Raw genomic sequence first — 26,372 nt, forward strand, 5'->3', positions numbered from 1 at the left:
TTGACGCCATTAATGGCATTATATAACTTGTATTAAATAAAAATAAAATATAAAATATAAAATATGAAATAAATTTTTTATAGCTAATACTGTATATAGGGAATATTACCCATACAGGTACTAATCCCGTTTGGTACAATTATTTAAAAAGCACAGAACAATTATTGAGAGCATATTATTTTGTATACATTTTATGGAGCTTGTATTTGTAATGCATATTTCATAGTCTGAATAATATGCTTTTTCAAATAAATATGGGACTTGAAAAAATGTAAAAAAATCAGTTAAAATATGAAATAATAAAAGGGAGAAAATGTTAACGTCATTTTTTATATTTTACTATATTGTATTTTTTTTTTTTTTTTTTTTTTTTTGTAATGACATGGCAATTCTGCTATTCCTGGTATGGGCATTTCACTTGCGCTCTTTAAATTACGTGCATATTATTATCAAAAATTTTAAGCCAGCAAAAAAGTATGCATTAAATGTTACGTAATTTGTCATAATGCATATAATATATATTATATCATATATATATATATATATTATATATGTAATATATACAGTAAGCAATTTATTGCGCAATATTGTTATGCAGTCAAAATTAATTTTTATTTCTTGGCGTAAATTGTGGCAAATAAGTACATTTTTAATTTAGCAAAAATAAAAAGAAATTATTTAAAAATATTTTATACTCTTATAATTTATTTTATTGTATTATTTGTATTTTATTTATATTTTTTAAAATAAGTATAATGTTATTTTTATACAAACAATATATATATAACTATTTAAGTACAAACATTTTATATATATTTATAATTATATAATAATTTTGATATTTAATATATATATTTGCTTATTTATGAGAATGCAAAATAAGTTTATAATTGTTGCTTCGAAATATAAACTGTGTTTAAATATATTTATTTTATTACATGCATAAAGTTTAATGTTTCGTTATGTTTTATTTGAATATAAGTATATACGTTAATAAATATTTACAAATATATTAATAAAACAGTATACTTACCAATATATATATGCGTCCCTTCACACATATATTATGCAATTGAGAGTATAAATATATAATCAAATTAATTTATATATTATTTACTTTCATATAACAATCAATATATTTTCAACATATTAAGCGCGAATAAGCCATACTTAGAGTATTTATTATGCGGAGTATGCATATTGATATATAGCATATCATTAAATATATTTGCACTTAAAAATATAAACAAAATTATATACATAAATAAAAATATATTTCCGAGTCAAGAGCATTAACAGAATATATACGAAATAAACATTATTTTTTTTTATTCCTATAAACCGGATAATTTTATTTAGTTTGATTTAATCATATATAATCAGCACAAAATGGCAAAAATGGCAAAGATCGATAGAAAAGACAAAATTGGAAGAAAGAAGGATGGAATATCAAAATCTCGAAAGGCAGGATTTACAAAATTTTCTTATCAACAAAATCGAGGTGTGTGAAAAAAAATAAAAATAAAAAATAATATTTAAATATGATTTGTTAATATTATATGTATGGTGACTTGAATTCTAAAAATGGTAGAATATTTGTATTGAATTGATTGTAACATCAAATATATGCCTATAAAGGTGTATACCAGTTTATACTTTTAATATGTTTATGCATAAAAAATGCAAACTATTATTTTGTAAAGAAATAAGAATATATAAAAGGCTATATTAAGAATATGGGGAATTATATAATAATTATAAATATTGTATTTGTATGAAGATATAATAATTTAGATCCATAAATTTTTATTAAAAATTTGATAAAGCATTTGTTTTTTTGTGTGTTTGTATTGTAGATTATACAATATAAAAATAATATGCTTATATAATTAAAGTGGACATACCTATATATATGTATGCTGATAAAATAATGATTGCCATTTATATATTATTGTAAATATACATAAATATACATAAATGCCAGAGCAGTTGAAATTTTCAGGTGCAAATATTTTATCTCAGAAAAGCATGATTTTGTACATATATAGGATATGTTTTTATGATTATTTGTAAATTTTGTGAAAATAGGAAAAGCTGAAATGCTTGAAGCTTTTATAATATGTACATGCATACTCGCGCTTTATAAATATTAAAGTATCCGGGTGAAGTATATACATAAAACCATTTTTTTGTATTTTTTTTGTAAAATTGTTTTGTCATTTTTATGTGCTTTGATAATTTATAATTTGAAATAGCAGCGTGATATTTTTGGCAAATCAGAAGAAATGTGAAGAAAAATAGAAGAGTGTGTAGTGGCTTCCATTGTATTTTTATATAATTATTTATATCCACGCTGTGCATATTTGTATGTGTATTTTATGAAAATCGAGAGAATGGCACATGCTTAGTATATTATGTACATATGGTACTATGGATACTTAAGAAGAATATGATAAATGAAGGATTGCAAATTATTATTTATATATTAATATATATTTCAATGCATATGAATATAATAAATGTCAGTTATTCGAAAAGAGTTATGCTATATTTAAGATTATTAAAAAAGATAAGATCAGTTTTTGTTGTTATGTGAAGTTTTGTCATTTTCATAAATATACATATATTGCATATGCATAATAAATTGTTTGATATAAGATATTTAAATGGGAAAAGTATTAATTATATATGTATGCAAATAATTAAAAAAAATTCAGAACAATAAACAATATAAGAAGTCTGCATATTTTTAATTAGCAAATTCATCATTCTTAAACATGAAATATATCTACATTGGCACTATCTCTATTTGATATTATCAAAAATGATATACTTCTTCATTTCTTAACTACCAAAATAAATTCAGAACATCTTAAATGGCAATAAAAATTCCTTATTTCTAAATACCTCTTTTTTTGTATTAATGATGTGTTTTCATTTGTTATACATACATATATAATAATAATAATGAATTTAATTTTATCGATCGAAATTTTATTTACAGGAAAATCATTTAAATTTGCTCAGAAAAAAACATTAGATGTCAGAAAACATATATTTAAGCCATACGGTCGTGGAAATTTATCAATGATGAATAGAAAAAATTTTAAAAAAGGAAATAATTCCTTTTTTTTTAAAAATAAAAGAAAAATTGGAAATAAATTTCATGGCAGATCATTTGGTAATACTGGCCGTGAAGCTTTTTTGAAAAAATCACGTGGAAATAACTTCAGAAAGGGAAGACATGCATTTAAAAGTGGAAAAAAAAGAACTGTCTTTTTTAAAAAAACACAAAATTTACATGATAAAATTGGAAAATTAACATCCAAAGAATTGGTAAAAATATATATGCGAAATGTATCGGCATTTATGTGAATATTATACAAGTTTACGAGGTTGTATATATACCATTTTTTATTTTTAAAAATTTGAACAGGATGACGAATTAGATAACTATATGGGATCCAGTAATGTCAAAACCAGATTGGATAATGATTTGGATTCATACTTTAAAAATAATGGAAATTTACAAGCTGATATGAACGAAGGATTTAATAAAATGGGTGAATAAATAATAAATTCCCAATACTGTATTAATCAGTATAAATATTAAGAAAAATAACAAACTACAGTACTAAATGTAGTTAGTGTATTGATAATACACCAAATTAAGATTAATAGCTATTGTATATTTTTTTATATATTATATACTTTTTTTAAATCATAAAAAATATCTATATTATTATGTGTTTAAAATTTCTCATACCATATGTAGTAATTTTTTAATTTTTATTTCAAACCTTCAAACATTATAAACAAAAGTCAAAAATATGTTACTAACCTACATATATTATATTGCTTTAATTCAAATATGGCTAGTATGTTTATTAATGAAATAATTCAAAAAATATTAAAACAGCGGAGAAAGAAAAAAAAAAATAGCTATTAGTGAAAAATAAAAACGTTAAAAAAAATTCAGGTTTCACAGCTATATTGGTATCATGTCATTATATAGCTATTTTATTTTGGAAATAAAAATTTGAGCATACAAAAGTTAATTAATATACATATATATTATAACCAAATCAAGCTAATATAGCTAGCCAAAAATAAAATGATAAAAAAAAATATGAACAAATCAGAAATAATAAATTCATATTGCTTTAGACAATATAAAACAAGAAAAGTTCCACATAATACATAAATTTTTGCACACATGTAAATTGTCTTTATCTTTTAATATATTTTTTTTTAATTTATGTTATATTTCACTTTTTTCAAAATAAAAAGCTTTAAAAAAGTGGATAATTTTTTATTAAAATATTGTGTTAAACATAATACATAACATAAATTATTTGTAGTTTTATATATTATTGTATCTTCCCTTTTTTCTTTTTTTTTTAAAGTATAAAATATTAAAAACTTAAATAATGACATCAATTTTTCTGTTCATTTTGTGTAGAACCATTGAAATGGCAAAAATGCCAAGACACACCATTTAAGATTATATTTAATCTATAAGGGGTATGGGGAATAATTCCCCAAGAGGTATGTATAAATATATTATAAAATAGTAAAAATGTATATAATTGAGAAAGTTAATTTATCAAGAAATTTATATTGCAAAAAATGCAAGGATATGTTAATTTTAAAAATTGGTATAAATCAAATGGAGACGAAAAAAATAAAAAAAAATATATATAATAACCATAAAAAGAAAATAATAAAAATGAATGAGCATATATATACTTATATATATGTAATACATTTTGAAAAATTATATACAAGAGTGAATAGTTAGTTTACCTTAATTTGGCATATTCATACTTTTTTTTAATATATAAAATTAAATTTGTTTTTTTTTTTTCCTTCGTCTCTTGCCATGAATTTTTTAATAATTTGATTTTGTTTGCAATTTAATTATTTTTGAAAAAGCCTACATGTTTGTAAAAGTGCGTGTCAATTATAACACGTATTCTATAGAGAAATTAATTTACTTACTGAGGCATATTGTATATGTATGAATTATATGTATAGCTATTTACTAGTATGTTTTTTTTTTTAAATATCATCATCGAAGGTGATATCCACTATTGTGATGTCGTTTAGACAAATATGTTCTTATAGTTAAGGGAGATGGGAATGGATTTTTCGATATATTTTCTCTTTTATCTTTAGGTTTCCATTTATTTTGATATTTTCTAGTTGGTGGATCCATAATTTTTCTAAATGAAAATTCTGAAGATTTCATAATACTTATAGCTTTATGTGGATCATAATTAGCATAATGTAATAATTTATATGCATATTCAGGTGAAAATGGGACCCATTCATCAACATTTGATTTCCAATTTTTTGCACATTCTTGTATATAGGATGATAATTCAATTTCATTTTTTATACATTTGTGATAGCCTCTATTTTTCATGCATTTCTCTCTTATTCTTTCTAATATAAGGGGTGAGTATACTAATATTGCTCCACCAGCTTTACAATGACATGATAATCCTGAGCATGTTAGGCATGGCTCGGCATTTGTCTCTTCAACTGGTTCATAACTTTTGTACATAAATTCTGATCGACACAAAAAAAAGTTGGGCAATTTGGATACTTGGTAGCTGTCTCCTATATTTATTTTGTTGCTCTCTTTCGACCCCTCTTCTGTGACTCGTTTTTTTCGTTTTTTTTGATCTAAAAATTGTAGGGGAAAAAAGTAGGAATTATAATAAAGAAAATAATGATATGACACAGACAAGATAAGAAGAATATAAAAAAATGTTAATAGACAAACAGAATGGATGAACATACCTGCATCATCATCATGGTCTGGGTATCTTTCATTAAAGCGATTAATATTAGTGCTTCTAGTATTTGCTCCATAATTATTGGAATAATAATTATCATTATTTGAATAATTTCCACCTCTATTGGTATTATGATGTGCATTTGAAGCAGCAGTAGCTCTATGTTTTGGATTTGATGAATATTCATTATGATCAGGAATGTAGGTTTTTTTTTCATTTTGTAAAATATTTGAATTTTTTGAATTTATTATATTACCATTTTTGGTTGCATTGTTTTTATTTTTAGGTGCATTTGCAGAATTTGCATTATTTTTGGTAATTGTTTTTTTTGTTTTTTTCGTTTTATTTTCTTTTTGTTTTGCATTTGATTTTGAATTTTCAACATGGTCATGATCATTTTTATTTTTCACAGATACACTAGGCATTTTATGTATTCCATTTCCGATTATTTCACCATTTTTATTTCTAATAATATTTGCATTTATAAATTGTGCATCATAGTTATGCATACCATCATCATTATTATATGCATCATAATTTACTTGTCTTCTTCGATTTTCATTTTTTTCACTTCTTTCATTTTTTACATAATTAATATATTCTTCATTATAATTATTATATCTTCGAGTATTATTATATCTCCTAGTATTATATATATCGTTATTTTTATTTGCTACATTATTGTTATCATCATGTGCATTATTATATTCGTCTTCATATTCATCATAATTTTCTTCTCTCTCATATTTCCCTTTTGAATTGGTAGTATATTCATTATTTTTGCTTTGATTTCTAATATAATTTCGTGCTTGTATTTTTATATTATTTCTTGTATTATTTTTCAAACGATTTCTTATAGTAGATTCATCTTGTATACCATTTTGATTTATGTTATATTCGTTTTGTAAATCATTTTCTTCTTCATCTTGATTTCCATAATATATATCATTTTGTTCATTATTATTTCGGGTATTATAACGACCCATATTATTTGCCTCAATGTGATTATTGTTTCGATTACTATTAGTGAATCTACTTAAAATTTCTTTATCTATAGATATTTTTTCAGAATTTTTTTTTTTCGTTCCCCTATTTTCTTGAGATGATATTAACTGTCGATGGTGATCAGCAATTGGATTTCCAATTTCTGACATATTATGATTAGTATTATTTTTATTTATATTACGTAATGATCTTCCACCTTTAATATTGGTATTGTTTATATAGGGTGTATTATTATATATGTCTTGATTGTCTAGGGCATTTTGTTCGCCCTTTATTAAATGAAGGGCATTATTATCATCCATGTCATTATCTATACCTTCACTTTGTTTATTGGGATTAAACATTTCGTTTCTGTGATATTGATTGGTGCGATTGTTTGCACCGAGACTGGAGGGGTTAAGATTTGAATGTTTCATTTGGGCTCTCTCTATTAGCTTTCTCAACTCAAGGTCATTTGCCATCTTTTTATATGCATCATCTCTAATTTTTTTTTGCTCTTTTAATCGTTTTATGTATTCGATATTTTCATAATCCTCCATGCCGTTTTCTGCATTCCTATTTTCTTTGTAATCGTTTGGCATGCTATTGTTATTGTTGCTGTTGTTGTTGCTGTCATTGTTACTATTGTCATTAGTGTTATTGTTATTGTTGCTATTGTTATTATTTTTATTGCCGCTGTCAAATATGGCACTATTCAATTTATTAAAAAAATTACTAAATATATGTGAATTTACTGGCTCTTCTTCAGAAATGAGCATTCCCTTATGTTTTTGTTGTACAGTCATTTTTTATTTCCTTTTTTTTTTTTTGTTTTTTGTGGGAATTATTATTATCACAATTATTTATTTTACATAAATTGTTCTGATTAGTTATAATTTTTTTGTCTATTTATTTTTTAAGAAAATATGCTCAATAATCTGTAACCGTACTTTTCGAATTTTATTACTACCTGTTTGAATGGTACTCACTAAATACTATTTTTTTTTAACGTTATAAATTTTTTTATTTTCAATAGTAAATTTATTTCTTTTTTAATAAAACATCAAAATATATTATTTTTTTTTTTTGAAAAAAATCTGTCTTTCAACTTTTATGAGTATATCCAAATCAACGGAATTATCATCTTTAAATTTGGAAAATTATTATTTCAAACTTTTCCTTTTATATTCTTTTTTATTCTGATATAATTTGGCTTGTTTTTTTTTTTTTTTTTTAGCTATTTTTTTTTTTTTTTTTTCTCTCTTTAATTCATGCTCGGTTCCAAAAATAAATATATATAAGATATATATATGTCCTTTGGGAAAAATAACGGATGTTATTATAACATAAATTGTTTTATCCCTTTTCTTTTATGTGATACATAAAAAAACATTATAATTTTTTTGAACAAATTGGAAAAAAAAGTAGTGAAATAAAAATAATGTAAGGGGGAAATAAAACAAAGGAGAGATAGCTAAAAAGGCTCCCCCATAAATATATAGTAAAAGATTAAAAAAATAAAATACTCTGAAAAGTTTAGTATTCTCTAATAATTGATTATACTTGAATATACATAAAAATGGAATTGAATGATTAAAAAATATGGATACAAAATATAGTAAAAAAAAAAAAAAAAAAGAAAAAGAAATAATTGAAATAATTGGAGTGGTTGAAATAGTTAAAGTTGCCTATAATATAACTAAAACTATTAAAACAATTGAAATGTTAAAAAAATATGTAGACGAAATTTATTAAAATAATATATAAACAATATAAAAATATATAAAATTAGCTATATGCTGATGTTATATAATTTTTTTATCTTTGTGTATAGCTGTCTATATACATATATGCATGTAGAAATATTTTTTTATATCCAATAGAGGAAAATAGTAATATGTATATAATAGTATATATATAATTAAATATATTAAAATTAAAGTGGCATATATAATTATATAATTAGTATGATATAAATAATTGAATCATAACTATATACAAAAAATAAAATATAAGTAATAAAAATTACCTTGCATATACATGTATATTTTTTATGCTAGTAATAGTTATCGCAATAGTAAAGGTAAAATTGCTTGTGGGAAAAGGGGTGCGAAAAAAAAAAAAAAAAAAATAGAGAGTGACATACATTAATATATATTTTATAGTGAATCTACTCAAAGGATTTTATAATAAATAAATATATTATATATATAACCCCTATCTATATACTAAATATTAAAAGATATTTTTCTATTTATAGTGTTAGTGGTTTACTATAAAATTTAATCAATGTAAAATTTGATAACATGCACAGGCTTAAATAAAATAAAAAATAGGCAAGTATTTCGAATCATAAAAATAGTATATATACATATAATAAAGGGTTATAAGGAATAGGCATATTATATATACAAATTCATCGGCTAAAATCATAGGCAATATATGTATGTATACATGTGATATCCCATTCGTCGAAAATTTTATGAGCATAAAATATTTAATTATATAATAAAAAGGAATGAATAATAATACATTGTATATAAAATAAATATCGAACATGGGGAATGAATGCTAACATGAATATGTATTATCGTTCTTGTATTTTGGTTGCCCTTAATACAAAGAGGCATATAAAAAAAACACAAAATAATAGAATAAATTTCACTTGTTCATTATAGAAAGGAAATGACTAATAAATTAATAAATATGTTAAAAAAAAAATAAGTTAAATATTTAGAAAAGAAAAAGAAAAGAGAATATCACAAGCTCTATATGAGTTATATGCATTAGAAATATGCACATTGTGAAATATTTTAAAATGTTTAGAAAATGCATATTATATGTATTTACTATGCCAATTATGAAATATTATTTCATTACAAGCTATAATATATACATAGGGTGTATTAAAAACACAAGCATATAATAGTATGAACATAAAGCATGTGAAATATATATTTTACATATATATTATAATTAAGTCCTTTTGAGAATACATGCATATAAGTCAAACAAAGAACTAACCGTATTAATTGAACGAATACGAAAAGGTCGTACTATATTAGTAAAAGATAAAAAACAAAGAAAAATATGATTAATTTTTTTTTTACACACATGTATGTAATAAGCATTAATATTTATAAGAAATGTCAAAAAGAATAGAAAGAAAAAAAAAATAGATGAGGTAATCCGATATTATGCATATATATATGTCGAGAAAATAAGTTAACCATTAAAAGAGTATAACTCTGAAAAAATAGAAAACTATAAAAAAAAATATTTTTTCATAATGGAAAAAATAATTCTTAAAATGGATGGTAATATACTATAGTAACAATTGAAAAAAAAACTAAAAAATTTTATACATTTTATGTTAATTATAAATTTCGTCCTTGTACCTAGTGTATATAGTATAAGCTGCTATAAATAAGCTCACCGTATTTGCAAAGTTAAGAAATGAAAGCTAAGCAAAAAAAAAAAAAAACTAATGAGCCATCAAGCTATTAAACTATTAATAATATTATTTTTTTAAAGCATGGGTTTTAATAGCTGCAACCAAAAAAATATGCACACTTGGTAATATATATAAATATACAAACTTATTTATATTAAAATAAATTTATTAGTTTTATATATTAAATAATTTATGGAATAAGACCTTTAAATATTTATATTTTTTTTTGTCTATTTAAAAGGTATATTATAGAATGGCTCAATTTGGCTATTTATTTTTATGACCTAACTTATAAATGTGTAGGAAAAATATTCACTACACTTACATTATTTAATATATTTATTTAGCTTCTCAATTTGTATAATAAAATATTTTTTAAGTTTACCAAAAAGAGTAAAAAATTAAAAAAAAAAATTAAAAAAATTAAATTAAAAAATAATGTTTAAAATAATATGCCCATGGAATGAAAATGGGTATATACTAAAAATAGACATTTAAAAAACGAAAAAAAAGAGGATTATAAAAAGGGTATTTGTAGGGAAATGCCATAAAACGAGGCTAAAAAATAAGGTGTAAAGGATATAGGGCATTGCACATGTGTATGTATATATATATATATATATGTTATTTATATGACGAGCAAAAAGGCCTGTGTTAAATATAATAAAATTCGTCTTCATATTTATCACAACTATCGGTTGCTATAGTATACACCTTTTTGTCATAATTATTGTCTTTTATTGTATCCATTAATATTTTTTTTTTCAAGGAATTATTAATTAATTTTGTTTCCAACTTAATTAATCTTGATCGTACATGTTGGGTTATATAATTAAATAATATATTGGAATAAGAATAGGCTTGTTTAACCAGAAATAATTTAAGTGGCAAAGTAGTATGATATATATTACACCATACATTATATACATATGGATGCCATATTATTTCACTACTCAATAATTGTAAAAAAGCTTCATAAAAAAAATTTCTTGTTAAATAGAATGAGGATAATAATGATGTTAATGTAAATGTATCAATAATATATTGCTTGTTAATAATTTTATTTACAATTAATGTAAAAAAGGTACAATTATTATAAATATGATCAAAAGTTATATTAAATTTTTTAAAAAAAATATTTTTTAATATATCTTGATTATTTCTTTTTATATCATTTAATGCGCTTATAGAAATTAAAAAATTATTTTCATCCATTTCTCGTGGTTTAACCATTACAGTACCATCAGGGACGTCTAAATAAACAAAACATTTTAATGGCTTATCTTTTTTGCTTAAATAAAAATCCCACTTAATATATTCTTTACTATTATTACTATTATTTTTATTTTCAAGTTTTTCTTTTTCTCTTTTTTTTAGCTGATTTTCCATATTTAAAATTTCACTCGCTAATTTTATCAATTGATTGTTAACATAGTTTTCTAATTTTGTGTGCATATCAGGAGTCAAAATATTTTTTTGTGGCTTATTGTTAGTATGTTCAATATTTTCAGAATGTTGATTAGCCCTGGCTTTGTTGATATTGTTTGTGATAGGAGTTGATTTTTCGGATTGAATGATATTAAATATATAGCTGTCTAAAAATGTGTTAAATTTATTACTAGGGATTATTAACCAGGTCGGTGGTGTATCTTCTAATTCAGCATTTTCATTTTCTATAAATTGATAATTATAGCTTGTTGGATAAAATATATTAAATAATTTTGTAATGACATCATTTTTATTATTTAAAAGTTTATGAAATGTATTTTTAACTTTGTCATTTTTTATAAATAATAATTTATTTTGTGTTGGGAATTTATTTCTTTTACGGGATATTTCATATATATGATTTGTTCTTTTTCCATCTTGTATTAGTGGTTGTATTTTTTGATTGTGCCTATTATATGACAAGCTTTTTGTTAGTTTACTATTACACACAAAAAAAACAAAAAAAAAAAAGCTTTTATACAAATATAAAATCATAGCAACATTCTCTTATTTTCGTTTTATTTTGTCTAAAATGTTATTTTAAATATGTATTATAATGATTATATATATGCTGCTTGTTTATTTATTTGTTTAAGGTAATTTTCCTTTTCATAATTTTATTCATTATTCATCACCAGCTAGCTAATTTTATTAAGTTTATTTTTTTTTTTTTTTTTTTTATAAAATTAACAAATATATTTTAAAGAATTATTTATTTGAATATTGCCTATCCATATTTATACCCAGATTATTTTCCATTCATAGTATTTTTTTGTTCCTTAATAAAAATATATTTCATAATTTAGCCATATATAAAAGGCTTAAACCCTAAATGCGATTGAACAAACATTTGCTTTAAAAAAATGTATTAAAATAAAAACAAATATTTATAAATATTTATTTAACCTTTATTTTATATGTATAAATATACCTTATATTTTTTTTTTCACATTTTTTTTTTATGGCATACAAGAAAGGAATTATAGCGAATTACACAACATATATTTAGAGTGATCAAAAGGGAGGATACAATTTGGCCTTATATTTAAAAGAAATATTTATTTAGGAAAAAATAACAAAATAAGCATACTATAACATTTTTTGTTTATTTTTTAATTAAATTTATTTTGTAACAAAAAATATAATTTTTTACAAATAATTAACAAATTTGTATTTTCCAGTTATATTTATAAAAATAATAAAATATCCAATAAACCCTGTTTTTATAGGGGGCAATTGTCTGCGCTTATTTTTTATTATATTATTTTGTTTATTTATTTTGTATATATTTTTTATTTCCATTTTGCTACATTGAGTTACGCACTATTATGGTATTATAGAGATATCATGTATGCCCTACCCCTTGGATTAATTTTTTATACCTAATGGGATATACTATGCATATATAAATATATTTACGGTATAAAGGGATTTATATATTATGGCTATCCTCTATATATGCATAAAAATAATTAAACCTTCTTCTCATTTTTGAAACTAATATATGGCACCATTTTTCCCGTTATAATAAAAAACTTGGGATTTTTATTAAGATATTCCAAATGTTTAAATATGCATACAATTTTTTTATATAGGCATTTTTAATATGTAAAATGCATTCTATGTTAGCACTTGAATATTATAAAATTATACGCTATACATTTTAAGCACAAAGAAAAAGGAACATATATATTATATTCCAATTTTCAACAAGAAATATTCAAAAAAAAAAATTGTTAATAATTTATATACATTATTTAAAAAAAAAAAAAAAATAATAAAATAGGGAAAAAAATAACTGTTTAAAAAGCATATTTTTTTACATTAAAAATTTTAAAAAAATATTTAAACAATTTTAAGAAATTAAATAAAAATGCCAAAAAGTTATAGAAACTATTCAAAAACTGCAAGGAATCCAAAGCGTCCCTTTGAAAAGGTAAACAAAAAAAATAAAAATGAAAAAAAATATATAAATAAAATAAAACTGAAATAAAAGTAAAAAATATGAACAACAAAATAAGAAAGTAAAGAACGAGCTGAGTAAGGGAAGGTATGGCTGTATGCCCACTTTCGTTACACTCGTTAAATTTGTATACCTACCTAGCTATATATGCCTGTATACATACTTTCCTATTTTTGTTGGGGTTCCATTTGGTGCCCACATATTTTATGATCAACTTTTTATAAAATCTATAAAATCTTAACGATATATAATTACGAAAAATAAATACATGTTTATATATAGCCTATTAGGGTATACAATTTTTATTCCTATTTTAAAACTATAAATTTTTTCATTTTTTTTTTTCGATTTATAGGAACGTTTAGATCAAGAGTTAAAATTAATTGGAGAATATGGTTTAAAAAACAAGAGAGAAATATGGAGGTAATAATTTGATTCCCCATAAATGGGAAATATATGTATATCGACTCTTTCGGTGCATGCTATATTGCTTTTTATTTTTTTGTCACATTGCTTTAATTTATTTTTCCCTTTCTTATTATGCAGAGTGCAATATTTGTTAGCAAAGATAAGATCAGCAGCCAGATATTTATTAACATTAGATGAGAAAAGCCCAAAAAGAATATTTCAAGGTGAAGCCTTATTAAGAAGAATGGTTCGTCAAGGTTTGCTTGGTGAGAACGAAGAAAAATTAGATTACGTTTTAGGATTAACATTACCTAAATTATTAGAAAGAAGATTGCAAACAAAAGTATTTAAATTAGGTTTAGCAAAATCTGTACATCATGCTAGAGTATTAATAAGACAACGACATATTCGTGTTGGTAAACAAATGGTTGATATTCCATCATTTCTAGTTCGTATTGATTCAGAAAAACACATTGATTTTGCAACAGCTTCACCATTTGGTGGATCTAGACCTGGTAGAGTTAAGAGAAAAACATTAAGAAATCAAAAAGAAAAAGCTGAAGGAGATGATAATTAATAACAAGTACATTTGCACACATATATATATATAGCATGAACAAATCGTGTGAAATATTTTGTTATTATGCTGTTCCTTGTATGTTATTATTTACGTATTTGTGGCAATGCACTATATTTCAGTATCATATATGTGAAAAATTGAATATATAAATTAATAACCTTATTGAAATATGTATATTTAGATATATGCCTGTATAATTATTAGTTTGCCAATGATTGGCCTTGTTACATTAAATGCGATATTTATTGATACTGTATGTGCATACAAACATGTACGTATATATGTTTATTTATTTTTTAATTAACATAATTTTGCACTGAATAATAAACAATTTTTAATTATAAGTAATACATAAGAGTAAAATTATATTTAAAAAAAAATAAGTCATCAATCTTAGTCCCACATATTTATGATAAGCTATGTCAATGATTAAGTTTGTATGAAAGGGAAATAAAAAACTTGATCTACATTTATTAATTATTTTCACAATATGGGAATGAAAAATAGGGATGTTTGCATAATCATTTGTGTATATCCCCTGCTTTTTTTAACTTCTGACCAATTAAATTAAAAAAGTATACTACACATTGTTATATTTTACTTTGCAAAAAAAATATTAAAATGGATATATGTAGATTTTAGTAAAGCATGAAATGTAATACTTCCTAGTATTTGAATAATTTTATTTGGATCTTATTTTTAAAACGGTATAGAGAAAAGTTGGATTTATATATTAAACACTTTTTTTGTTTTGTGGCGTATTATATAGTTATATATTGGTGATAAGTTCGAATAAATTAAATTAAAAAAATATAATAAATAATTATAGTTACATAAAATAAATTATTTAATTGGACTCGTTTATTTGCGTCTTATAAATATATCGTATATTTTTTTTGGGGGGGTCGTTTAAATTATGTGATGACATTAATATATATTATAATTATTTCGGGATAAAAAAATGCAAACTCTCTTTTTTTTTATAGTAAATTTTTTAATTTCTATATTAATTTTTTTATTATAATTTTTTTAGTTTTATTTATTTTCATATAAATAATATATCAAAATCAGTCAAGCTGGGTAAGTAGAAAACAATTGCTAGGGGGATGAAGAAAAAAATGGAATTAAAAAATATATAGTCGAATAAATAAAATATGCACAAAAAAATATTTTGATTATTTTATGACCTAAATATAAGATATATGCTTTAATACAAAATTAAGTATACACATTCACAGTTGTATATGTAATATCTTATTAAATGGGTATAAGCATAATATAAGCATTGAAGAGAGAACACATTTTGCATATACCTATGCCAATGCAGTGATGGTCTCTATATACATACATTATTAGTTGTAGGTTTTATGTAAAAATAGCATACTAATTGAGACAAAGGTAGTTTTTCAAATTTTGTAAGCATTTTCATTGGAATTATTGCCGTTGTTGGCAAAGCTGTGTAGAAATAAGAATTGTACAGACATAGGTATAAAGGAAATAAAAATTTAGGACAGCCCTTCGCATATTATGAATGAAGTCAAAGAAAATTGTGAAAAAAACAATGTGGAGGAAAAGAATGAAACCACATTTAAGGATATAAAGGGATATAAAAATATAAATAATATTATTAATTATTTGATAACAGTTGGTGTGTGGGAAATGTATACATATGAATGGCTATTTAATCGAAAAACGTATTTATATTATCATACATTATTAAAGGGTTACTATTTTTATGATAAAAATAACAATCTTACTTTATTTAATGATCAGAATTTTTTTTTATATGTATGTACATTTGAAAATACTGAATTTATTTCCTATTTTTTTTTTAATAATTCTCCCAAAAAAATAAAATTAACTAGCTATACAAAAACTATGCAAGGAAGGAGAAAAAAACAGGAAGATAGATTTATAGCAATTACCGATTTAACTAAATATATAGACCCAAATGATTATAAAACATTATTTTTTTATAAAATAAATCCTTTTTATTTTTTTTCAATTTTTGATGGTCATAGAGGAATAAAAGCATGTGAATATTGCCTCACACACATAATAATAAATATTATTTATTTTTTTTACAACCAGCAAAATGTACAAGATAAAAATGGGGATGCAAAAAATGAAAATAAAGAAGAGCCTATTGATAGTACTTCCGACCAAATGATAAACCCCAAAAAACAAAAAATAGAACACCATATTTCAACAATTTCCGACCCACCAAATGGTGACAATATGGATAATAAAATTGCAGATCAATGTTCAGGATGTGATCCAGAAAATGAGGGCAAACAAGAGAAAACTGATACAGTTCAAAATTCTCAAACTAATAACGTATCAGATGTTAACGACATTAATAAGGAAGACAATGCAAACAAAAATAAAAACAAGCGTTCAAGCGTTAATATAGATGGCGATGACAATGTAAAAAAAAGAAAATATGATAATAAAAATAATTTGAAAAATATAAAGATATGTAAGGATGACATCAATACTGAAGATATCAATTCAGACGTTAATAACAAAAATGAGAAACCTGAGCACGTTGATAAATGTGAAAATATTGAAAATGATGCAAAAAATGAAAACAAGCCAAATGATATAGATATAAATAATACTAAACATAATAAAGAAGAAAATTATAAATATTTAGATGAATTATCAGATGATGAAATTATAGAATATTTAAAATTAGCTTTTTTAAAAACAGATGAACAATTTTTAAAAGCTTCAAAATTTCCAAATCATGGATGTACAATTGTTTCTTTAATTATTTTTAAAAATAAAATGTATGTAGCTAATTTGGGAGATTGTAGAGCTCTTGGAATTGTCAACATAAACAACGTATTGGTAATGGCTTTCTCATATTTATTTCATTCTTTTTCGCTATAAAATGTCAATAAGTTTGTTATGTAACATATAATTTTTTTCATTTTTCATTTTTCATTTTTTCTTTTCATGTTTGAACCAAAGAAACCAGAGCCCCTTTCTCATGACCATAAACCAAATGACCCAAAGGAAAAAGAAAGAATAAAAAAAATGGGTGGGGATGTTGTTTGCCTTCAAAATGTGTATAGGGTGAAGGCAAACACAAAGAAGGTAGCAAAAAAGATACTGAAATGAATGCTAAAATGCTTGCTAGTACATTTTTTACTTTTCATGCAATGCATAAAGTATATTATATTTTTGTTCATATATAATATGCTCGTTATATGCTTTGTTAAAAAATTTGCAGAACGATTCAGAAAAGCCAAGCTTACTCGAAAGATTATCTTTCAAAGACGAAGTATACTTAGCAGGTATATAATTTTAATTCTCTAAAGAATGACAATATATAATATTAACAAAGAAATGAATAAATGTTGTATATATGTGGATCATATACTATGACTAATGAAATAATAATTTGAGTTCAAACTACGATATTTTACATGACTGATAAAAATTTTAAATAATTTTTTTTTTTTTTTAAGTTTCGAGAGCAATAGGGGATAAGGACTTCAAACATAATAACGTCATATCAGCTATGCCTGATGTTGTATGTAAAGAAATATATGATAGTAGTCTAAATCAAAATAAGAATATTACCGACCTAGAAAATAATAATGAAATCGATGAAGATTATTTTAAAGATAGTAATTTATATTTATCGTCTGATGAAATGAATTATCATTTTGTTATTATGGCTTGTGATGGTGTATGGGACACTCTATCAAATAAGGTAAGAAAAAAAACATTATTTTTAGACTAGTTATGTAGACATAATTACATTATTTTGATGTATCTCTTTATTTTTTTATTTTATAAGGATGTTACACAAATTATACAAAAATATCAAAACGACCCAGACAAGGCTTGCAGTGAAATTATAAAAACAGCATATTCTTATGGAAGTCAGGTATGCACTTAATTAAAAATAAATTTGTTTATTATACTATTTCATATGACAATTAAATAATATCATAAGGCTATATTGCTTACACACTTATGACATGCCACATATATCTTCTCTATTTCAGGACAACTTAACTGCTATGCTTTTAAAACTTTTTTAAGCAATCATAGATATAGAATTTAAAGAAGTATTACATATGCATACTTTCTTTCTACTTTTTATTAAAAATTAAAAAATTAAAATATATTTTGCCTATGACATAAATATTATTATGCATACAACATAGTGTGCAATAAAATATTTTCCGAATTTTTTTATACCATGTTCTTATAAAATAAATCATACCTTTTTAAGTTGACATTTTATTACACAAATTTTTTACTTTTCTGTATTTTTCTTGACTTTTATTTAATTTTTGTTGTCTTTTTAAATTCGCTAATTAAAACTTTTTAAAAGGAATTTAATATTACCATTTGAGAATGTTCAAAAATAAAAAAAAGAACAAAAAAAAATATTTTACAAAAAAAAAAAAATGGACAGCTAGCTAATTTTGTATTACTTAAAAAATAAAACATACAATTCAAAATAAATGAATAATAGTGTAACTTAAAAAAATTATAACATCATTTGAGATCATTAAATGGGGTGACAAGATAACAAAAGTATAAATACTTTTTACATATTATTGAATTTTTTATGTTTTTATTAAAAATTGCAAGAATGTAAAGCATGTTATGCCTTCAAAAGTGTGTGCAACAAGGGACATCCTCAGCACATTATATTAATTATTGAAAATTTTAATGACACATTTTTGGTTAATTATTCTGAGGTTATACTTACTAATTATGGTTTAAAAAATATTATTTAGCGCGCATACTAATAAGTAGGTTTATCAAAATATTGTGTATGGGTTGCCTTTTTTTTTCACTTTCTATATACCCTTAAATATTTTTCCAGCGCTATAATAAACCATGAAAAAAATGTTATGAATAATGTGTCTGAATGCGAATTTGGGAATATGTCTTGATATACCATAGGATGTATATCAGAAGAATAGTATGGCATTTCAAAAGAGAAATATTTCCATGCACAAATAAATAAGTCTCGTATTTTTGAAATTGCTAAATTTAAAACTATTTGAATTAGGTCACTATCAATAGTATCTTCTGCAGTTCCTTGTTTTTTCACATTTTCATCGGAATCCTTCACCGTTTTATTACCATCGCTATCGTATGTTTTACTGTCTGTACATTCACTAGCTGTATCGCTAGCTTCATATGTAATACTAAAAGAGAAATCTACTTTAATTTTTTTATTTGAAGAAGACGGTATAGCAATATTATTAATAAAAAAATCGATTGATTTATGATTTATTTGTGTGCAATGTATTTTAATACTTCGATTAATATTTTGTTCTACATTATCAAGATTTATTAAAATTTCATTATTTTTATCTTTTAAATTATTTGCTTGTTCAGCTAAAATACAAAAAATAGATTTATCAATTAATACCCATTGGGCTTTTGTTAATTTTTCATGAACATTTTTCGCTTGTTTGAATATAATATTTTCAGGTATTGTTGTAATATTATTTTGGTTTATATTTACAATTTTTTTTAATTTATTTTTTCCTTTTAATTTAACATTTAAAGGGTGTAAATAAAATTGTATATGACAATTATTTTCAATTAAATGTGCAGATATTCCTTCAAATTGAATTGAAACACTACTTTTGTTATCCAATAAATGGAACATATTCATTTCTTCGTTTGTAATGTTTTCAAAAATGGAATTGCTCTCTAAGTATGTGTGTGCATTTTCGTCAATTTCCTCTTCTTTATCTTCTGCATTTTCTTCGTTCAAATTTTTAATTGAAAAAGTGATGTGTGCGTATTGAGACTTAAAAGGAGAAAATGAAGGGTATGGAGGCCATAATAAAAATATTGGGTTTTTTGATATTTTCCAAAAAATAGACGGTAAAAAAAAAAATTCAACTGAAAATTCAGTAGAATATGGAAAATTACTATCTATTTGCATATAATCAATTTCAGAATATTTTGTATATAAAATTCTCCAATGTTTTATTAATTGGTTAATAAAAAATAAATAATATTTTTGAGCAATTATACCATTTATAGAATTTAATTGTATTCTTTCATTTTCACATAATTTTTTTAATTTTTCTAATATTTCAATTCTATTAGTTACAGAAATACATATATCTTGTTTATTTTCTTCTGGATCTCTATAATAATTACATTTATTTAAAGATAAATATTTTGTTCCTTTATCATAATTTAATGTACCTAATATCATATCAAATAATATCATAATTTCTTTTAGTTCATTTTCAACTAATATTCTATATTCTTCCCCTTTATTCCATTCACTATTATTTTTCAAATTTAAATCATTACTATTTTGTATTTTATATTTTTCCATTTCTGAACAAAATATTTGTGCATATTGTTGTAAATGCTGTTTATTTTTAGTCTCTTCATTTGGTACTTCTTCAAAAGCTAGTGATCCATCGGGTAGATATCTCAACAATCTGTAATCTCCTTCTCCATAAGCTTCCAACTTTAAATTTATATCATTAAACTTGTTTTCAAATATTTTATCTTCCTCTCCATTTGTGTTATCTACATGATTGTTTGTTTCCTTTTCATTTGCCTTCATTTTTTTAATATACTACAAATTTCTTACTTTTCAAGCTATATAGATATGTGCGTATATGTGTATTTATATCGCACATAATGGTTTTCTTTTAAAATGGTTAAGCAATGCTATAAATATACACTTCTTAAGGTATATTCGCTACTTCATAAAGCCAAAGTAAACACTTTCATAAATATAGAGTTATGTTTTTACGAGTAGTAAATTGCTTATCAGGTTTTTCGAAAAATCTATCTCTATATAAATTATACATGTTTTTTATTAATTACAAAATTGTTATGATATAATATTATTTATTTCTATCTTTCTATATATTTATGCATATATGTATATCTATTTAATTTTATTGCGCAATATTTTTATTACAATTCTTTTTGGGTAAAACCAATTATATTACGCATGTATATGCCTATGAATAATTCATCCCGCTATTATATTGTATACATATATATAATATTTTTTTTAGCGCTTTATTTTATAAAATTTATAGTAAATACTTACATTAGCAATGTAAACTTTTATTAATTTTTTTTTGTTTTTATAAAAATTATTACTAAACAAATTTTAAAGAATAACCATAAGTTTTTATGCATGGGTATTATTTCATAGTCCCTCGATCAAGGATACACAAATAAATCAAAGAGAGATAAACCAATGAATTAGAAAAATAAATTGTTAAATATTATATAGATATATAAATAATTCTATAAACGAATATTATACTAAGTTATTATTTTTTTAGTAACCTTTTCCCTACTTTTATAAATCAGTAAATTATTAATTCCGTAAAATCAGTAAAAAATGGTAAATGATAAAACCAATACAATTTTTTTTAGCTATCTATATAAAACATGATATGTGCTTACAATAACTTTCATTCTTGTAACTTTACGTGTTATATTAAATATTGAAAGAGAGGAGAATAATATCTTCATATAATATGCACACGCATATTTCTATTTATATTTGCATGAATAATATACATGTGTTATTCATTTTTATATTTACATGTACATATTTTTTATTAACTGTTCAGCTTTTTTTTACGTTTTTTCAACAACTAGCTGAAAAAAACCAACATATAACCATCGAATTAAAAAATGACTTACAAATATCAGGGGTGTTACATTCAGTAGATCAATATCTAAACATCAAATTAACAAATATATCAGTTAATAATCCGGAGAAATATCCACATTTAGTAAGTTTTCCATTTATTTTTCCAAAAAAATAGAAATAAAATAAAAAATATACTTTCCTATATCCCAACGAATATTATTTATTTTATGCACGTTCATAATATTTGCTATAATTTTATTCCACATTAACCAATTTAAAATTTAATAATATGAGCATATTTAATGGCTAGTTTGACTATTTCCATGTTTGTAATGATAATAAGTAAAGCAATTTACGTCAAAACATTTATTTACTACTTATATTTTTTTAGTTATCCATTAAATCATGTTTTGTAAGAGGGTCAGTGGTGAGGTACGTGTTTTTGCCATCGAATGAAGTTAACATTGACAAATTGCGTCATATGTGTAGACAGGAAGCAAAGATGATTTCAGACAAGGAAAAAAATAACTCAAAGTAGGACATAGTAAATCGGAGCCAGTTATGATACATCCATGAACAATGGAAATGATGAAATTATTATTTTCAAATTGCCCATATAACAGTGTCAAAGAATAAGGGCGAAAAAAACCAAATCGAATTGAAAAGCCGGACGATTTTCACCCGCTTTTATATAAACTATTTTTTTGGCTTTATTTTTGCAACATTATGTTGCACACATTTGTTTTAAATTACAAAGAACTTGAAAAATAAAAAAATTAATAATTTTTTTTTTTTATTAGTAATTTTTTGGGTAAAAATATGGTTATAAATGACAATTTTTGTTGTCATATAATTGTGTGTGTGCAAACACAGTATAAAATCATAAAAAAAAATAATATAGTAATTTTAAAAGCATAAAAAGGATTTCAAAAAAAAAATATACTACAAAAAAGCGGACTTTTAATTAGGTTTTGCCCATCCTATAAGTTGGGGAAGTAATAAATTAGTAGCCTTTTGAAAAAATAAAAATTCTGAAAATGCACAACTAACATGTAATTCTTCATAATTATTTTTTTGGTCTTCATTTACATTAGAATTTTCATTAACTTCCATATCTATATTATTTATATCATTAAAATTATTATTTTCAGTATTATTGGATGGATTATATTTATATTTTATAACAATATGATCATTTTTATTTGCATGTTTATCAATAATTAAATAATTATTATTACTTCCTTTAATAGTTATTGGTGATGTTAAATTTTCAATATCTGTTAAAAGTAACATATTTGATAAATTATTAATTTTAAGAAAAATATTCATTTTATTATTTTTGTCATATCGATTACAATTACTTTGCCTTTTCATAAATACAAATTGAAGTCCCCCTTTACCATATATCGTTGATTTATTTTTATTAACAATACAATCTGGGAATACAGGTTTTATTAAGCACATAGCTGTACTTCCAAAAATACTATAATATTGATATGTTATATTATTGTCTGTATTTTCATTATTTGTATTAGTATTATATTTTGATTGATAAAAATTATTTGATGAGTCATACTTAGCATTTGGATAATTACCTCCATTATTTCCATAGTTAGGCATATTATTTGGAGTATTGTCATTATTATTCATGCTCATATAATTATGACCATTATTATTGTAGTATCCATAATTAAATCCTCGATTTTTATATGTATTATATTCATTTTTCTTTATTAAGTTTGTGAAATTTTTTGTTTTTAAATTTCTATTGCATATATTTTCATACTTTAAAGGTGTGATATCCCATAATGCTTTCACACATGTGCTTATTCCCTTATTCTGCCAATTGGCATTTATTCGTTTGATAGCTTGCGTATTTACACAAATCCTTTTCATTGTTTCCCCTCCTTTAAAGTGAAAAATTGGATAGTACCTTTACTATTTTGTATTAATATGAAGCAAGCTAATCTTTCGCATGCATATATAATATATAAGTATGATGAATATTGGTATATTATTTTTTTAGTTCTTATTTCTGTTTAAATCAATTTGTTTTAAATCCCTTTATGTGTACATAAATCATAATAAATTTGCATAAAAAATGTATTTAAAAAATTGTAAAATAAATGAAAAAAAAAAAAATAAAATAAATAAAAGGTTTTATAACCAAATGAAATAACAATTAAAGTATTTAAAATGGTATATTTATCCCTAGCTTTTATGGCGACCTGTAAATAAGTATAAACACTTTTGTGCAATTTATTGTATTCGTTTGGGCAAACCAAAAATAGTCCCACGTTTCATTCTTACAATCTTCTCGTATTTTCACATACTTTCTTTTTAATATAAACCCTACTGACAGCGGAACATTGAAAATAAAATTATGGGTTATTAGTTTTTTACATCCCAGCGTGTGTAATAATGCTATATGCATTTAATTTTTTAAGAAAAAAACACACTTAAAATAAAGAATGTAATTTTGTAAGTTACATTTATATTTATTTTATGATAAAAATATAAAAGTTTCAAATAAGTTTTTTAACTATTAAAATAAACAAATGAACTAATGAGTATGCACACAAAAGTTTGTAATTTACAAATTTGTATATATTCAAATCTTAAAGCATAAAACGAATTATATTGCCAAAAAAGTATATTAAAAAATTATATTAATTTTTTTATTGTATAAGGTTTGAATTATTTTCTAAATATTTTTCAGCATTTATCATTAGATCTTGTAAGGATGGTGAAAGGGAGTACTCATTTGACTGTTCGCTTTTTATCCACCTGTTGAAATTAAAAAAGAGAAAAATTAAAAATAATAATAATCATATTTATGCTGAAATATTTTGATAATTTTATAAATGTAGTTATTAAAAAATGCATACCTATAATCTGTATGTTCGTCGGACAAAATTATATTCTCATCTTTGTTTAATAGAATAGCTAAATAATATGTTGTTTCTTTTGGTTTCCCATTAACCAAATATTTTAAAGTCTGTACGAAAGAAAGAAAAAGTATTACAGATATAAAAATATAAGGGCTTATTATATATGTATATGTCAGTATTAATTTGTTGAAATGGTGAAATGGTGAAATGGTGAAATGGTGAAATGTTGAAATGGTGAAATGTTAAAACAAAGTTTATACTTGTTCAAAATTTAAGAGTTTGTATCTGTCCTTATTTAGTCCCGTTTCTTCAGCTGTCTCTCTAATTGCAGTAGTTAGCCCTTCTTCATTTTCTTCAACGAGTCCTATAGGTTTAAAAATAAAGACATGAAATAGTATGATACATATAATGTAAACGAATTGACAAAATAAAAAACATAGTAAATACATTTTGATGGTGTATGGAGTACCTTTAGGGGGAGTCCAATGATTAGTTCCATAGGATGCCCTTAAAAATAAAAATTCGATATTTTTCATTATATTATTTGTGTTATTTATTCCAATATTTCCTAAAATTCGGCATAGCAAAATTCCATAAGCCCTTGTAATATCTCCGCTACAAAAAATTATAAAATTGATAATTTTTTTACTACACAAATTTTAACACTTGAAGGTTTGTAAATTTTTTCATTATTTTTAAAATCAGTAAGTATGATTATGTTATAAATTAGCCCGTCTTAATTTTCATATCTATTTATCTACATATGTACGTATGCAAATTGTGACTTTTTTCGCAAGCATAAATATTGATAGACTAGGCATTGCTGACAAACTTCATGTATTCTTTAAAATTTTTGTAGTACCCCATTTTGTTATGATAAACTAGCTAAATAGTGAAATCCTTTAATTATTTGAGATCGTAATATTTTACAAAAAAAATAATATTTTATAATTTAAAAAAATCAAATTAAAAAGGACATAAAAAATGTAATTATATTATTATATATATATTTTTTTTCTTTTTTTATGATACAATTGTTGAATAATTCTTTTTAAATTCCTCTTAAGTTATAAAGCAAAAGTCCAAAAAATAAATTGGGAATGGAAAAAAAAATAATGTGAATATATTTATTTCTATAAATATAATAAGTCGGTATAGGATTTTAAA

General features: G+C 22.9%; 9 protein-coding genes across 9 annotated transcripts; 4 read left to right on the forward strand and 5 right to left on the reverse strand.

Annotated features, from left to right (window-relative positions):
* Nucleotides 1-1,398: 1,398 nt before the first annotated feature.
* PCHAS_1235100 (FoP domain-containing protein, putative) lies at nt 1,399-3,571 on the forward strand (the record flags this gene model as incomplete). The annotated part of the gene is made up of 3 exons (XM_016798974.1): nt 1,399-1,501; nt 3,005-3,336; nt 3,437-3,571. 3 exons carry the CDS (start codon nt 1,399-1,401, stop codon nt 3,569-3,571), a joined length of 570 nt encoding a protein of 189 aa, XP_016654326.1.
* Nucleotides 3,572-5,071: 1,500 nt separating this feature from the next.
* PCHAS_1235200 (EELM2 domain-containing protein, putative) lies at nt 5,072-7,594 on the reverse strand (the record flags this gene model as incomplete). The annotated part of the gene is made up of 2 exons (XM_739801.2): nt 5,072-5,691; nt 5,809-7,594. The coding sequence occupies 2 exons, from the start codon at nt 7,592-7,594 to the stop codon at nt 5,072-5,074; spliced, it is 2,406 nt and encodes an 801-aa protein (XP_744894.2).
* A 3,302-nt stretch (nt 7,595-10,896) lies between these two features.
* Nucleotides 10,897-12,225, reverse strand: PCHAS_1235300 (conserved protein, unknown function; the record flags this gene model as incomplete). Its single annotated transcript, XM_016798975.1, has 1 exon — nt 10,897-12,225. The coding sequence occupies one exon, from the start codon at nt 12,223-12,225 to the stop codon at nt 10,897-10,899; it is 1,329 nt and encodes a 442-aa protein (XP_016654327.1).
* Nucleotides 12,226-13,603: 1,378 nt separating this feature from the next.
* PCHAS_1235400 (40S ribosomal protein S9, putative) lies at nt 13,604-14,678 on the forward strand (the record flags this gene model as incomplete). The annotated part of the gene is made up of 3 exons (XM_016798976.1): nt 13,604-13,666; nt 14,049-14,116; nt 14,240-14,678. The coding sequence occupies 3 exons, from the start codon at nt 13,604-13,606 to the stop codon at nt 14,676-14,678; spliced, it is 570 nt and encodes a 189-aa protein (XP_016654328.1).
* Nucleotides 14,679-16,208: 1,530 nt separating this feature from the next.
* PCHAS_1235500 (protein phosphatase PPM9, putative) lies at nt 16,209-18,739 on the forward strand (the record flags this gene model as incomplete). The annotated part of the gene is made up of 6 exons (XM_016798977.1): nt 16,209-17,534; nt 17,658-17,783; nt 17,920-17,983; nt 18,158-18,405; nt 18,493-18,582; nt 18,704-18,739. 6 exons carry the CDS (start codon nt 16,209-16,211, stop codon nt 18,737-18,739), a joined length of 1,890 nt encoding a protein of 629 aa, XP_016654329.1.
* Nucleotides 18,740-19,503: 764 nt separating this feature from the next.
* PCHAS_1235600 (mediator of RNA polymerase II transcription subunit 17, putative) lies at nt 19,504-21,258 on the reverse strand (the record flags this gene model as incomplete). The annotated part of the gene is made up of 1 exon (XM_016798978.1): nt 19,504-21,258. The coding sequence occupies one exon, from the start codon at nt 21,256-21,258 to the stop codon at nt 19,504-19,506; it is 1,755 nt and encodes a 584-aa protein (XP_016654330.1).
* A 798-nt stretch (nt 21,259-22,056) lies between these two features.
* On the forward strand, nt 22,057-22,852 carry PCHAS_1235700 (U6 snRNA-associated Sm-like protein LSm2, putative; the record flags this gene model as incomplete). The annotated part of the gene is made up of 3 exons (XM_016798979.1): nt 22,057-22,059; nt 22,292-22,456; nt 22,706-22,852. The coding sequence occupies 3 exons, from the start codon at nt 22,057-22,059 to the stop codon at nt 22,850-22,852; spliced, it is 315 nt and encodes a 104-aa protein (XP_016654331.1).
* Nucleotides 22,853-23,274: 422 nt separating this feature from the next.
* Nucleotides 23,275-24,210, reverse strand: PCHAS_1235800 (single-stranded DNA-binding protein, putative; the record flags this gene model as incomplete). The annotated part of the gene is made up of 1 exon (XM_016798980.1): nt 23,275-24,210. One exon carries the CDS (start codon nt 24,208-24,210, stop codon nt 23,275-23,277), a length of 936 nt encoding a protein of 311 aa, XP_016654332.1.
* Nucleotides 24,211-24,992: 782 nt separating this feature from the next.
* PCHAS_1235900 (bis(5'-nucleosyl)-tetraphosphatase [asymmetrical], putative) lies at nt 24,993-26,072 on the reverse strand (the record flags this gene model as incomplete). Its single annotated transcript, XM_016798981.1, has 5 exons — nt 24,993-25,101; nt 25,203-25,312; nt 25,466-25,569; nt 25,675-25,820; nt 26,068-26,072. The coding sequence occupies 5 exons, from the start codon at nt 26,070-26,072 to the stop codon at nt 24,993-24,995; spliced, it is 474 nt and encodes a 157-aa protein (XP_016654333.1).
* Nucleotides 26,073-26,372: the final 300 nt, after the last annotated feature.

Source organism: Plasmodium chabaudi (assembly GCF_900002335.3).
Source record: "Plasmodium chabaudi chabaudi strain AS genome assembly, chromosome: 12".
In the NCBI taxonomy this organism is placed as follows: Eukaryota; Apicomplexa; class Aconoidasida; order Haemosporida; family Plasmodiidae; genus Plasmodium; species Plasmodium chabaudi.